Source organism: Athene noctua, chromosome 5 (assembly GCF_965140245.1).
Source record: "Athene noctua chromosome 5, bAthNoc1.hap1.1, whole genome shotgun sequence".
In the NCBI taxonomy this organism is placed as follows: Eukaryota; Metazoa; Chordata; class Aves; order Strigiformes; family Strigidae; genus Athene; species Athene noctua.
Window position 1 is genome coordinate 51,997,373 of NC_134041.1, and position 15,617 is coordinate 52,012,989.

At 43.9% G+C, this 15,617-nt stretch overlaps 1 protein-coding gene across 1 annotated transcript in view; it reads left to right on the plus strand.

The window, feature by feature from the left end:
• The window catches only part of ARMH3 (armadillo like helical domain containing 3), a 135,786-nt gene that overhangs the window by 112,428 nt on the left and 7,741 nt on the right, over window positions 1–15,617 (plus strand). Inside the window, exon 25 of the mRNA XM_074907584.1 lies at window positions 14,940–15,056. Coding sequence (XP_074763685.1) covers window positions 14,940–15,056 — 117 coding nt within the window. The remainder of the gene's footprint in view (window positions 1–14,939; window positions 15,057–15,617) is intronic.

The following is a 15,617-nucleotide window of genomic DNA, read 5'->3' on the forward strand; positions in this document are numbered from 1 at the left end:
GGTAATGGCAAGTAGCATTTCAAATCGCAGGCCTCTTACTCTGTATAGCTCCTGCTGTATGTTCCCTTCTCTCTAGTTATTGAATTGTTGTTCTGGCACAGTATTTGACTTGAGTTTTTCCCTGCCCTTGTTTCTTCCGTAGGGGGCTGTGTGCCATCGTGCTGCTGACAGCACATGCATTTGAGAGGATTCCTTTACATGTGCCTCTTCTGGCATTTTACGATCCTGTCTCTTTCAACATGTGATAGCAGAATATAAAGTAGGTCGCTTTATTTCCTTTCTGCTTTTCTCAGTTCTGCAGCTCTTCTCATCTTTGAATTATTTCTGAGTATCAGACAGTTTTGGAGACTTGTGCCTGGGATTGTTCAGCAGGCTCCTAAAGCCTCAGTAGTCATCTTGGGACTGGGCCTTAACAGGACACTAGGGACATCTTTCTTCATAGCCTTTGTATGCCTTGGACACCCTGTTAATTAGTGCCCTTGACATGTTTAGAGATATGAAAAGGAAGAACAATGGCAGCTTTCCTAATGCACAACCATTGCTTGCTGATATGATGCATCCTGTGGCTGCTGCCAGCCCTGCCCTCCTGTTCTCTCCGAGCTGATTGTAGCTGGCAGTTGTTGTCTAGAAGCAGTAAACCAAGTGAACAGCTCTACTTATTACCATTTATAAAAATGCACCAAACCAAAGCTCTAGGCACAGTCACAAGGCAGTCCTTAAAAGGCATATGGAAGGAATTTAGTCTTTCCTGAGTCAGGCCAGTACAGGCTATTGTAGATTTATAGCAAACCCCAAAACTTTAAAGTACCTGAGTTTTTCAACCTGCAGACTTGCTTTGGGGTTTTATTCATACAGCCCATGGTGATGGAAGCATTGGGGCTAAATTACAGCACTGTTTCACTGAAACTCCTTGTGAATGATTCTCAGAACTGTAAGATCAGAGTCTGCAGAGTAGTGCAGAGATGTGGCCCCCTTCAGCCTCTGTCACTTGGTTTCTTAGCAGGATAAGTGTGATACCAAATTATTCTGTGTTAACCCAGGGTGAGAATGGATCCCTGTGGTTTATTACACCTTAAAGGTATGGTACTGTGTTGTCAAATGCATCCAAACTCCAGATTTTGTAGAGCTTCTCTGAAATGTGAGATTGAGTTGGAGATGCAGAGAGACCGTGTCCAGAGCTTCCACCCAAGCTGCCTTCTAGTGGTGTTGAATTCCTGAGGTGACTGCTCAACCAATATTCCTGGTTAGCTAGGAAAAGTCAGGTAGAACTTGAACTTGTGTGTATTAGTATAAGGTGCAGTTTAAGAAATTTGCTATGCAAGCATGAAGTCCTTTTTAAATATAGTCAAAAAATCAGATGTGAGAGTAATACCAAGAGGGCAATGCAGCAGCATTTTGGAAAGAGCAGAGTTTAAGGTTCCCATTAAAACAAAAATAGTTGTGCAAATAAAACTACCAGCTGATGCAGTACAAATTAATGGGTTTAAAATCTGGAGAAGAAGCAGTTGAGTTATTAATCCCTGAACTGAAGCCCTTAAGTCCTTTTAGTGGGTGACTTCTGCTTGTCATCTAATCCCTTTGAATCATGGGAATCATAGACACGGAGTTGTTCTCTGCAGTGTAGTAAGAGGAAATTTAACCAGTGAGCTAAATAAAATAAATAGATTAATTGGCAACAATAAGGAATTGTGTATGCACTGTATCTAATTGCTTTTTTATATTGTTTTCCTCTAACTTTTTGGAAGACACAGGTATGTGGATTGCACATGTAAAAATATGCTAAAAAAACCCCCCACCTCACCAAGGTTTTGAATCTTCAGCTTCAAAGATCATTATGCGGATCACCTTCTATTGCTTTGGACAGTCTCTAACGGGGACATTGCTCAGCCAAGCTGAATTTATGCAGTAGAAATGCAATCTGAAATTGAACGCACCTCAAAATCATGGAGTAAATCAAATCTCATTTCCTTGCTTGCAGAGAACGTGGGCTGTGTGGGCTCTTTTCCTTCTCCTCCTCCTCAGTAATTTTTATTCTACCAGGTCAGAGCTACCTTTTTCTTATGAGAAATACTGAGCGAGTGGCTTCCCTGAGTCTTATTCAAAAACCCATCAGAGCTAATAGCTTTGAAAATGTTTGATGTCCAAGATGCACTTGGGAGCACTAAATCCTCACACAGGGATTTTTAGGATGTAGAACAATGGTGTCCTCCAAGCACTGCAGAAATTACCGTGGAGATGATATTTCCATTACAGATCCTGCGGGTACTTATCTGGGAACATGGCAAAAGAGAAATTTAGAGAGAAACTGGAAGCCTTGGTGATCAACTTCTTATCCCTAAGAGAGTGGCATTGTCTTTACTTAAGTCTTCAGTAGTGCTGTATGTACAAATGTATCGCTGTATGTACAAATGGGATATATCCCATCTCAGTAGCCAGCAGGCTCAGTTTAGAGCTGTGACAGCAAAGAGTGCATGTTTTTGATTTAGAGGGCAGGCATTGTGGACAAGTAGTTCTCCAGCTTGCTGCTTTGTGTACTGATTAGCTCAACTTGAGGATAAAACAGCTAAAGTTATGTTCTCCTCATCCTTTGGAGAGAATGGGTCCAGTGCCAGCAGAAGTCACCTTTTCCTTGAGTGTCAATGATGGGCATACAGCCAACACAATAATCTTATCTGGCCCATTAGCAGTAAACCTCCACTTTGTGTCATGTCCTTCCTGCTCATCCAGCATCTGAACCTCTGTGGAGATAATACAGTCACTCTCCTAGAGGTAAGATGCCTCTATTCAGTCTCTTCTCAGCCATACATTCTGAAGGGACTTGTCTCCTGTGGTGTTTTGGGGTTGTTTCTGGGAGCGTCTGAATTGTGAAAAAGCTGGTGCTGAAAAGGTGGTAGGTCTGATGCTTTAAGGTTGTAAGTGGAACAAATGTTGCAGGGATAAACACTAAGTTCCCAGGCACACAAGCCCTTTTTGTCTTCTAAATATCTTTGGACTGCAAGATGACACTTAACTGTGGCTGGAATCCTTGAGAGACATAGCTATTATCTTGGGCCCTAATTGCTTCTGTTAGGTATAAGGAGAAACGAGTAGAAATAACTGAGTGTCAGCAACTTTTGGTGCCTCTGTGTTTATTTCAGAGAACGTACACGGACTTCTTTCCCTGAGAAGAGCAGTAATAAGCGACAGACCATTTGATTTCTTGGAAACCTCTGACCTGTTTTCTGTGTGTGTGATACATGCCTAGGTCTCTGCTCCCTGTAAGATTCACCTTGCTGACTGTCTGCTGGCCAGCTATCCTGCACATCTACATTTTAGTCAAGCAGTGTCCATTGCTAGTATTATCTTGGATAGTAGCCTCTGTATTTCCAGCTGTCCCAACAGCCATTTAAATGTTCATTTTGAACTAACATAGCAGTCAGCTTTAAGCAGCAATGTTTATACAGGCAAAAGACATTTTCTGTGCTGGTCGTGAATGCTTCCAAGCAGAAATGGTCTCGTTCTGCTTCAGCTCTGGACATTGCCCAGATGGAGTTCAAAAAGAATGACACGTTCCAACAGCACAAAAGGGGATAATTTAACAAATTAAAATGTTAACAAGCTTCAATCCTTCAGCATGTCAAAATAGAAATTATTTGGTTCTCTGTTTTCTGCCCTCATCACAGACTTTGTCCTTTCCTTTTCCTCCAGCTGTGCAGTACAGATTAGAGTAGGATTCACAAGTGTGTCTGGAGCTTGTGAGGAGTCTTACTTGGGACAGATTTGATCCCATTGTCTTGGTAGGAATTTCATCACTGTCATAATTCTTACAAACTTAACTTGCACAGCTGCATTCTCAGTATTTAGGGGACAGTCATCTCTGCTCCTTCTTACCTTCTCAATTACTCCTGATGTCAGTAGTGTTCCGGGTCATCAGCACCCTCAGTGCTTGTGTCCAGAATGAAGAGGCTTCTGAGCTGCATATTAGAATGTCTTGTTTCTGCAGTAAACACCTTAAACACCTTTGAAGGAGGAACTCCAGACTTAGTATTGCAGTTTAAGTGGCCTGTGCTTAGCTTAGATTGATTTAAACCACTTTTGGAACTGCAGCCTTAGAGCAGACATTTTGCAACTGAAGTTCCCTTTTCACTACAGGATTTTCTGTTTATAAGGATCATTCAACAGCTTATAGCTGTCTGTTCCAACTCCAGATTGGCAAAAGCCTTAATAGCTAGAATTTTTATATGGGTTGAGTCATACAAACTTCCAAGCAATGCCCACCTTTCCTTATTAGCTAGCTACCTTAGTTAGCATACTGCTACTACTACCTATTTGTAGCTAATCAGTTGAGTACAGATCTTCTATTTCTTTTGGGCTGTGTCTTTAGAAGGCATTTTTGTAGATTGAATTCGTAAGTCCCTTAGAGTCTTTAAAATGTAGGAAAGTCTGCTAGATATTGCCATGCAGGAAAGGACTCTTGGAGTCACTGTGATAAGCCTGAAAATGCTGGCTCAAAGCTCAACAGTGGTCAGAAAGGCAAATAGAGAATTAGAAATTATTAGAGAGAGAAAAAAATAAAGCAGGAGTACTGTGTTGTCACTGTGTAAGTCTGTGACAGCCTATGTTTTAAATCTTGTATATTGATGCCAGTGCCCTTATTTCAGAGAAAATACTGTAGAACAACAAAATAGTACAGATCATCAAACAGTTATTTGCTCATCTGATTTCTTGGCTCTCCAGAATTCTTGCTTGTATTCAGAAGTTCTTATTTTCTTTGTTTTAGAATAGACTTGAGTTCATTTTCTGCATATGGTCAGGCAGGTGAGCTCTGAATTTCCTCTTTCTTGTTTATTGCATCTTCTCAGGACACTGAATTATTCCCTTCTGTCCCTTTCATTGAGCAATTAATAGTTGGCCTTCTATTGTCACTATTTTAATTGCTTAAATATAAGTAGGAGCCATGGAACTGATTCTCTAAGCTCTGCACTTCCAAATGCATACCTTTCCCAGTTCTAGCTGAGTGTTTCTCTGTCATGCCCTGTATTGTTTTGACTTACTTTAAATATACAGCATCCACTTAGTTTGTCACCAGTTTTTTAGAGTATTGTTATTTAGCTTTGCAGCTTCCTTTAATTAAATTTATTCATGTTGTGCAAACCAAGTTTAACAAGATTTCTGATCATTAAAAAACCCCAAATTCAGTAATGAGTTAGATTAGCATCTACTTTTTCTCAGCAAGTGCCAGACCCAGGGCTGTACTACTAGCATTTGTAGAGGCCATTTGTTGGCTAGTTGATGTAAAAGAACAAGAAAAAAAAACAAAAACAAAAACAAATGCGTGGTGAGCTCCATAGATTTTTAGGAGTGTCTGTGTTCTCCTTTCATTCCTCTTGATCTTCAAGTCAGAGTCCTGGTGAGTTTTGTTTGTTTTTTTTCTAAGTCAGTCTGTAATCATTGTATTTTGTAGAAGTCCGTGGTGACTTTGTGAGGAGCATAAGCATTTTTGGATCCTCTGTGAACCTGACCAGGTGTCATAGTTCCAGAAACCTCTTGTGACTGCAGGTGTTTGATTAGACCATAACCAGACTAAGCCTCCCCATTTTTTTTCCCTTGGGCACAGTTAGGTTTTGGTTTCTTCGAACTGAAATAGTCTACTTGCTTCCATCAGGTTTTGATTGAATGGAAAGGTGTTTGTTGCATACCTTGTCTTAAGCTCTTCTCTAGACAGCCTTATTCCTGAGCCAACTGTCTTCTGGGCAAATTTGAATTTCTTTACTAGGAATGAGTTTCCTCTGGTGTATATCCTGTTGTCACTCCGTCAAGACAATCTGAACTAAAAGTTGTGTATTTGAGTTTCAACATTTGCCAGGATGCTTTCTGGCTGCTGGCCCTATAAAGATTTTATTTCAGAACTTTTCTAAAAATCTTCAGCTACTGTTTTTTAGGTTCTTGTAGCTGTCTTTGATTTCTGTAACACCTTTGTACGTTCTGGCACCAAGGTCTGGTCTTACTTTGGTCAGTTAACTGGTGCTGGAGAGATGCTGCTGATTGGGTTTTTTTCTCTGTGTTTAGGAGGACGAGGTCTTCTGTAAATAGAGAATTGCACCAAAGGTTGTGCACAAATCACAGCACTCATTTGCTGAATGCTGCTTAGCCACTTAGGCTGAACGGGTAATAGGCACATAAGGATACTCTTGTCCTCTTGTCTGATGTTTTGGTGACAGCAGTTGATTTACTGCTGTGCTAGAATGCAGCTGGTAGATAAAAAGCTTCTCCTGGAACAGCCCATCACATTTCAGCACTTAAGTTAATTGTAAGCACAATGGGGAAATAAAAAAATTAACGGTCCGGTCCATAGCTATCTGCAGTGCATTTCAAGCCTTGGCAGAATTGCAAGTGCTCTTACGTACCTAATAGTGAGAAATGTTTTCATAAATGCCACCAGCTGGAGATAAGGGTTCACAACTCAAAAATGGGCTGTAATTCCAAAATAGCAAATCTATCTCAGGGTTTCATGCTCCTGCCATCATCCTGGCCTTCCTTATGCTGCCTGCCCTCCTCACAGGCAAGTTTAGTGGACCTCATTCTGTTTCTGGCAGATCTCATCCACATCTAAAAGTCTGCTCTGGAGGGTGCTTATTTTATTAATTGATAATTTTTATATAATTTGTTTCAGGATCTTTGGCTTCTTTTTCCCTGCCTGGGCTTTGAAAGTGCCAGCTTTGTGCAGTACATGGATGTTCGTTCTCTTGGCAGAAACCCACTGAACCCATTTTCCTCCCTTGAATGACACAGAAGTGCCTCCTGTATTTCTTCTCAAGAGTCTGTCCCGGCTGTCTGGGAAAAAGTGCCCAGGGTCCCACAGAGAGTGCCAGGTTCTGTGTGCCAAGTGGGATGTGTAGAGTGGTATAAAACCACTGACTGTCTTGGAAACTGAGGAAAGCAGATTGGTCTTGAGAAAAAGCAGTGCGAGGCTAAGTGCATTTTTGCTCCTTGTGCTCCAAATCCAAATGGGTTGGGCATGTAACATGTATGAGAGTTTATGTGTATGTAGACATGACTTCTTGAAATTGCTTTGTAGTAAGTGTTCATGGCATAAGCTTTCTGATGAGGTGAGCAGGCTTCCAGCTACCCAACTCCTGGAGCTCAGAGGGTGTCATGCTCTTAGTACAGGACTCCCTAGCCCTAGTGATGGCTACACAGGGATGTCAAGGGTTATCAACAACATTAGTATCTTATATTTGTCTATACCTCTTACAAATTAAGTCCTCTGCAAGCTGTGCACATAGCCAGTCTCTGTGACCATATGTCTCTGTCACTACTTGCCTTTGTCCTACTTTGCAGCCTTTCTGCTTCTTAAAGTAACTGTTGAACCTTGGTATGAAGTCCTGTCCCATGAGAGCTTGGAATGGGCACTGCATTGTGCATTTACAGCTGCTTCTGGGTGGAGTCGGATAACAGTTTTGGCTTTGGGATGTTTCTGAAAGCTGTGTGATTTCCAGATTGGTTGGATCTCTGAGTCTTTCCTCACCATTTAATAGAGTTGAACACCTTAGGCTTCTAATGGATTGTGGTTTTTAAACATTTCTGGAGCAGGTAACTGTTGTCCCAAAATAGGATGCCATTTCTGCTAGTAGAGTTCAGAGAATAACAGTCATTTTCTAAGTGAGTTTATAAATTATTTATCTTTAGAAGAGGCACCTGTGGGCAGAGGAGAAAGACTGTACCCAAACCCTCCCACTCCATGGATAGAAACTGTCAGCTTTGTAGGCCGTTCCTTTAAAGGTCAGGGATCTCTGTGAGATCCTTGAAGAAACATCTGAGCTACTGTGTATCATCTGAGTCTAAAAGAATGGTTCTATATTGAGGTGAGGAAAAGGGGATGTGAAATGTCCCTCCTTGATGTTACTAAGTAAAGTAGTAATAATAATAATCTTTTATGTAGGATCAAAACTTTTTGCCTTGTGTAGAAAAGTGGCAAGGCCTAGATTTCAATACCGCTCAAGTGCAAATGTATAAAAGCAGTCCTTATGAAGGATTTGGTATGTGGAGAGTTAGTCTTTCCTCGTGTCTGGCTGGGCACAGAGTAGTGCAGTGAACACAGCAGGACTGCCAGGAGTGACTGGCAGGGATGAAGGACGAATGATGGGCAAAGACTGTTCACTATCGGGCTCCTACTCACAGTGTGTCCTGGCTAATGCTCAATGAGCTGAGCAGAGCAAGATTGGCAAACACAAACTAAAAAGTGTCTGGAAGTGTCCCAGTAACCTGGTGGGAACTGTGTGCAAGGGGTCCCTGCAGTCACTTTAGCAGTGGAAAGCAGGGTGAGGCACATTCTCTCCCTGTCTCACTCATCTTTGCTGTGTGCTGCTCAGCCTTGTCCATCTGTCCGACTCATCGCACTCAAGAGAGTCCCATGAGTCCCATTAACTTTTGTTTCTCCACAGCCAGGACTGGAGCATGTATTCATGGCCCAGTGCCATGGGGGGGCTCATGGGTAGCTGCGCCCACCTCTGCAGGCCTTTGCTACCCGCTGTGACCTAGACAGACCTTTTGTGTCTTACTGCCCAGCATTGCTGATGCATTCTGCATCAGTGCAGTCCTGTTTCACTCCTCAGAGGAGAAATTTGTCCTTGGTTGCTTTCACTTAATCTTTTAGGATAGCTGAGCTTTTTACTATTGGAAAAATCTTCCTCCCAGGAATTTTTCCTGCCCTCAGGGCAGACGGGATGCTGGTTCCTACTGTGAGAGTGATAGTTGTGTGAACTGGTGGAGGCTGTTTTATAGGCTTAGTCTGAGCAGCCTCATGATCTCAGCCTGCAGCAAGAGAGGCCTGTAGGTCCTTCACCTACATGTAGTACAACCAGCAGCTGCTTGATGCAGGAGATCTGGGGCACTGGAGCAGGAATGAGAGTGCGCTGCATATCTTGCACATATGTGGCATTGACTATACTTGCATCTCAAGCCCAGATCTTTGTCCTTCCCACTGTGTGTACCAGGCCCACTCTGCATCCTCTGGATCCATAGGTGTGTGCTGTACGCACAGCATATCTTGGGAATCTGAGTTGTTAGACTGTCATAGCAACGTCCTCCTCCCCTTCCTCTTAGCATTCATGAACAAGGAATTAATACACATGGCTTGATCAGTTTGGGGGTGAGGGATGGTATTGCAGCATCAGCACTGCATTTAGCTCCACAGCAGCTGCAAAGGTAAAGTAGTATTGGGTCAGACAAAAGCTCTGTGCTGTTGCTTGTCCTAGGGTGGGTGCTTTTCTTGAAGTCAGTGTGCATGGCAGCTACTTCCAGCACACGTGTGTAGCACTGACAGTCTTTAGTGGATCCTCTCTGTGAATTTGGCTTCTGCAGACAGTGAAAGAGGGAAGGGAGAAGGAAATGAGTGCAGCAGGGGTCTGGGCAGAGTCTGTTGGGAAATGTGGTAGCTCTTTGCGTGTGTTTTTATTTAACTTCTAATTATTTAGTTATGTACTTTGTCTTTGGCACTTCTGGGGATTAATTCCAGCAAAGACTCCAGCCTGCATCAGCAACTTTTAAGTTGTTCTGTGAGAAGTGTGTTGCCATATGGAAAAAAAAAAATCTTTTTCCATATTAATTAGAAGATACTACTGTAAAATTTATGTCAATTATCTGGCACTGTATTATGGAGAGGCAATAGCCTCTTCATAGTCCAGGTGGCAGCAGCCTTTTCAGTACAATGAGAAATGTTGCTATTCAGTGGAATTCACTAGGAGAAACACTCAGGGACTGAGTTGCTCGTGGAGATTAGTGAGGGAGAAAAAGGGGAAAATTTGTACTAAACCTGAAGCAAGCAAACCAGTTTGAGAACTCCAGTTGAAAATGCATATCAGGCTTCTACTAGAATCGGGAAACACTAATGTCTCTTCCTACAGCCTCTGTCCTCTGAGCTGAGGGGACAGAATGCTGGGTTTGCTTGTGGTATCTGTGTCTGCTGTAATTCCCTCTGTGGTACCGCCCAGGCAGTGACAGGCACTCCACCACCTCTGCAGAGAGGACAGAAGGCGTGTTTGTTTATCCCCAGCTGCCCCAGCCCCTATGCCATGTCCATGCGGTAGCACTGGTGAGTGGTTGGCACTACATGCCCCATAGACTGACTGCTCCATCCTCCAGCATGGGAGAGCTGGGACAGAAGTGTCTGGCTTTTCTGTTCTGTGAGGGCTTGTTAGGTCTCATCTGGAGAGCATCACTTATCCCAGCATTGTGAGTCGCATGGAGTTGTTGGGGGCGGGTTTTTGCCTTTTGTTTGATGTGAGATCATTCAGTCGGTTCTTTTCCAACTGCTTCTGTGTCGTGGTAGCTAATGACTATCTTGCAGGCATGGAGAGGCTTTAGCAAGGTACTGGTGGTGCTGACTGATTGTATTCTTGTTCTTTCCTGTACTGATTAAAAGGACAGTGTAGAGACCTTGCTTTCCTCTTGCTTCTGTTTTCCCTTTATTTTTCTGTCATTATCCGTGCATGCTTTCCAGAACCTACCCACCGCCAGGTCCTTTCCTGGGTGCTGTGAATTGGTGGTGTTCTCATAATTTTATGTTCTAGTAAGGCAGAGACTGCAGTTGCAGATGATGAAAGATTCTGCAGGTTAAAAAGTTACTAAACAATGAAGCATACCATGTCTGACAGATAGACTGGCCGTAGTTCTGCACGTTGCCCATCAGATTTCATTGCTGGAGCAGCTCGCTTTCTGGCTTTGCTGCTAAGAGTGGCTGTGTTCTCCTGGGCAGGATGGGGATCGGAGACTGCTGCGTGTAATCCCCTTGTTTCCCCAGGACAGGCTCTTCCAGAAGGTCTAGTCTCTCCTGGAGCAGTGCAGCGAGTCAGCTCTTGTTGAGGGTGAGTTGGAAGAACATCTCTGGTGCAGTAAGGAAGGAGCCTCTGTGTAGAGAATGGTACAGCAAAACATGATCTGTTTTGGGTGCAGAAAATTTCAAGTCAGGGGCAGTTGGTTCTGGGGGAGCTGGTAGCAGAGCTTGTGTCCAGAAGAGTCCACTGACCCTTTGGAGGTTGTCCATCCAGTTTGCAAGGGAGCAGTAAGCTGGTGGCTGCAGCAAATTAAGGAGCCCAAAGCAGAAATAATCTTGTTCCTCAGGGTGCAGTGGCATGGCACGGGTGGGATTCTGCAGAGCCCCACATCAGCCTCTCCATTGGAAGCCAGCCTCCCTGCTATATAACCCGAAGGGGTGCCTGTACGCACAGGTGGTTGGTGTTACTGAGGAAGGAGAATTATGGGGCATGAGCAGTTGTAGCTGCAGGAGGAAGCTGAAATCTGAGTGCCACAGAAAGCACTGGCTGTTCACAGCAGCTCCTGAGAGGTTGGTTTGGGGATACATATGCAGGGACCTGAAATGCTAACATTTCTCTGGAACTTCTGGAAAGCAGTCAGTGAGTGAGTGGTGGGGCACAGGGTTAATTTGATGGCAGATTATCTTTAAATTACAGTGGTGCAGCTCCACTGACTTCTGTTTTGTTGCAGTGGAGTAAATGAGCAAGTGTAGCCTCTAGGGCTGATACAGGTAGCAGCAGGAAGGTAATTCAGCAGCCTTCACTTTTCTTGTATTGACCATGTCTGAGTTGCTCAGTTCTGTCATAGTGCTTTTTTAAGATAACTCTGATCCCCCTAAGGTAACCTACAAAAAGATACTTAGGTTGTGACTCTTTAATTTTTTTTCCACTGCACTTACCCTGCATGTTTGTCCTTGCAATCTGAGGAGTGTCGCATCAAGCTCCTTGGAAATCAGCTACAGGTCTATTTTCCTCTATCCTTGCCCGACACTAGAAATAGTGTTCTTCCAGCTGCTCGTGAGATTTTAAAAAACTGAATGACTATTTAAAATCTGTGTGAAACAGTCCAGCTGGAAGTCCCTTCCCTTAAGTTATTCATACTTCAGCATCTTGGAAGTGATGTTTTCTAGTCTTCTGTATAGGCTTCTAGGAAGACCAGGTTGAACAAGACCTTGTAAAAAGAAATGCTTTAATCTCAAAATTAAATTCTTCTAGTTCTTTTGTACCTGACAGGAAGGTGCAGAACTTGTGTGTTTAACGCAAAAGGGCATTTTTCCTGCAGTAGTTTTCCTGAGCAAAAGTCGAAGCAGGGTGTAAGAAGGGAGAAGGATGCTAACACACCATCTTCTGTTACACAGAAGATGTGAGTTCTTGTCATCTGTGTAGAAAGCTGATGCCTTTCAAACCTTCATGTTAGATGTTCTTAATACCTTTTGTTGCTCTTTAACCTCTTCTCTGTCTAACAGCTGCATCTTAGAGCAAATGAAATCGTCTCAAGGATGGCAGGTCCTAATCTCAGTAACAGTTCCTATCCATTATAAGGTATGAAGTAAAATGATCTGTGAGTGGGTTTCTCTCAGATCCCACGTAGCGTTTTTACAGCAGCAAGAAAGGGAAATTATCAGGCAGTGAGGAGAAGCTGTTTATTTTTAACTTAGCCTTTCTTTTTAAGTTCCATTTCATAATTAAAGGGAATAAGGAGTGGAAGCCAATGAAATTACATAGCTGAAGGGATAAGTTGATCTCTAGTTCACTGCAGAGATTATGATAAGTAGTGGGTAACACAGTAGAGGCTTCGGGGCCTCTTGTTCCTTCCCTGTCCTCTTCCTAGAGTATCAAACTGAGTTATTAGTGGCCTTTCAAAGGTGACACAGGAGAGCTGATTTAAAGGATGCTGCTTGCAGAGCTCGCTGGTGCCCTTGGAGTTTACCAATCCTCACTGTGGTTTGAGGATTCCTCTGCTGAGTTTCTGAAGAGATCTCTACTGAGAGCTAGCAAGGAGGAAGCCTAATTCTTTGTGAGGAAGTGTGTACATCCATTGTCTGGGCACACCTGTGTGGCACTATGCATGGCTGTGCATGGGGGCACAGGGGAGTGAAGAGGAGCCCAGGGGGAAGGTTCCTGAGGAGTGAGGCAGCCTTGGGTAAGATGCCTCCACTCATTGCTGCAGAAGCCTGTTCTGCTCCTCACCTTTCAAACAAGATTTCTGCCCTTCAGTTTATTAATCTTGGTCAGCTTGGCTTCCTAAAATGGACTGGAGTATAACCTTCTGATTCATGCAGACAGCTAGATTCTTTATTGCTCAGAAGAAGGTGCATTATACTATTATTCTCCATCCCTAGTGGACAGTTGCATCCCAGAGAAAGTTATTTCTGTACCCAGGTGTCTTGCTTTCATTGTTGCTCTTGGCTCTGTGATACTTCTCACAGCTTCTACACACAGGAACAAGAAGGCCAGACGGAATTTGGCGATGGCTGTCATTGCAGGGGGTTCTTCCTGTCTGCCAGGAGAGCTGACAAACAGCATTAGAAATGAGTCCTGGAGAGGAGGCTGCGTGCTCTTGCAGCAGCAGGACACTGACAGGCTGTTCTTAAAAAAAATGTTGCAAAATGCTGATTCCTACCCCTAGCTTGCCTCTGCAATGCTGGAGGACATCTGAGCTGCAGACTCTGTGTGACCATCTCACCTCGGAAACCACTTCTGAGACCCTTTTTTGCCCCCAGTCCTCATTTGAATGATTCCCTGTGGCTTCTGCCACCTCAGGGCCTAGCCTGCTTCTAGGCGGTTGCATTAGTGTCTCTGTGTACCACTGCCACATGCAAAGCTTGGGGGAAACAAGCTTTTGAAGGAACCCTAAGCAAGTCTAGGTTTCCTAGAGCAAAGCATATAAGGACATGACTCGGTCCTGTAAAGGGCAGGATCTGCCAGCTGCCTGAAAGTGACCTAGTGTTTACATTGTTGGGAGGACAAGAGAAGTGTTCCTTAGTGTTCTGGTCACTGTTGTCTTAAATCCTCTGCAATGTTTTTCTTTGGATCTTTTCTGAGTTGTGATGCCTTGGGGCAGAGTCTTCTTCCTTTGCACCTTATACTATGTAGTCCTTGTGGCTGAGGCTTTTTATGAACAGAGGCTGCCGTAATGCAAACCCCAGATGTTGATATTGTGTTTAGCTCTCAGATCAAACAGTAACAGCCTAAGAAAGAGGTTCACTGTTTAAGAGAATTGTTTCAAGCATATGTTTTGCCCAGGAGTGCTGAGCTATATGGTTCCTGGTAGGAAGATTATTGTTACTTACCTTCTCACAAATGTTTTGAGGAGTGTGTTTGTCCATGCAATGCTTTGAAGCTAAAAAGCATTGTGGGAGTCCCTCTTGGTGTTCCCTAGTTAGGAAAATGAATAGTTCAATAGGAAAGAGATGTGTAACTATGAATTTGCAAGTATAGCCCAGTGCTGGGAGCAGAGTAAGGCAGTAATATAAGCTTGAGTGCTTTAGTTGCGGTGAAGACAGATAATAAAATATCTCCTGGGCAGGAAGACCCGGATTTGTGTTTCCATCCGTTTCTAAAACCAGAGTCTGTACCAGGGTTGGTCTTCTCTTAGGAACAAGCTTCTGACAGGCACTATCAGGAGAGAAGTGCAGTGCTCTGTGTGGAAGCTGACCTGAGCAGCTGTAGAAGCTGGTGGTTTAGCAGATTATGAATGGTGATTAGCAAGCCAGGAGGGGGGCGTGTTGGCAGAGACTAGTGTTAGAAGGACCATGGGGTCAGGCAAACCTATGTTTGCATGGTGCCTACTGTGTTACATTTGGGTGTACACATGGTAATTAGCTGCTTAATTTAATGAGATCAGGTCTACTTCTCCTGGTGACATAATAGTGTTTGGAAAACTGCTGCTGTCATAGATACAGGCTCATCCACTGCTCTCACGAATGGAGAAAATCTGTAAATTTGAGGGCTGTTCCTTATTGGCATTAGAAAGACTTTAGTGCCCACCTCCGTGTTGTTAGTCATGAGCCGAATATTGGCTGTTAAAGCCATGTATGTTGCAGAAACAGGTGCCAGAGCTGTGATCTATCTCAGCCTTGCGCCTCCTATGTTGAGGCAGCTGTGGATGTTGACTCCTCCGCTGTGTCTGGCTGTCTCTGGCAGGTTTTGGAAGTGGTGCGGTCCAACTACGACACACTGACCCTGAAGCTGCAGGACGGACTGGACCAGTATGAGCGCTACTCGGAGCAGCATAAAGAGGCCGCCTTCTTCAAAGAGCTGGTAAGCTGCCTTGATTCTGCAGAATCAGCAACCCTTTTTCAAAGTCTTTGCTTACGGCCTGGGCAGTAGCATTTGGAGTATAGCCCCATTACTCCACTGGGCTGCCTCCAAAAATGGGCAGGAATAGGATCTGAACAGACACTGCAAGTCTCAACAGATCTGAAATCTCCCTGCCCTGCGATACATGGCTGAGGAGGAACCACCAGGCTGCTCAGGCCAGAAACCAGTCAGTCAGTCTGTCCCTTCTGCTGTGGAGATCCACTGTGCTTTGTGGTGGTAAATTTGCATGGTGGAGAAGCAGACTGCTCCCACCTTGGGTTTATTATGCAGAGCAACTTAGCCTTTTTGCCGTTGTTAAGGGGACTACAAAGTATGGGACTGAGCGGAATATGTGATGGTGGTGAAACACGTGCCTGCCCGTTGCTTTCCTCCATCACTCATAAAATAGGGTTTCCAAACAAAGAAAGCAAAGGCATTCCCTAGAAATGTCTCCTTGTCAGAGGAGAAGACTAATGGTAGGAAGCTCCACAAAAATAATGTAGTGAAGACAAAACTGAGTCC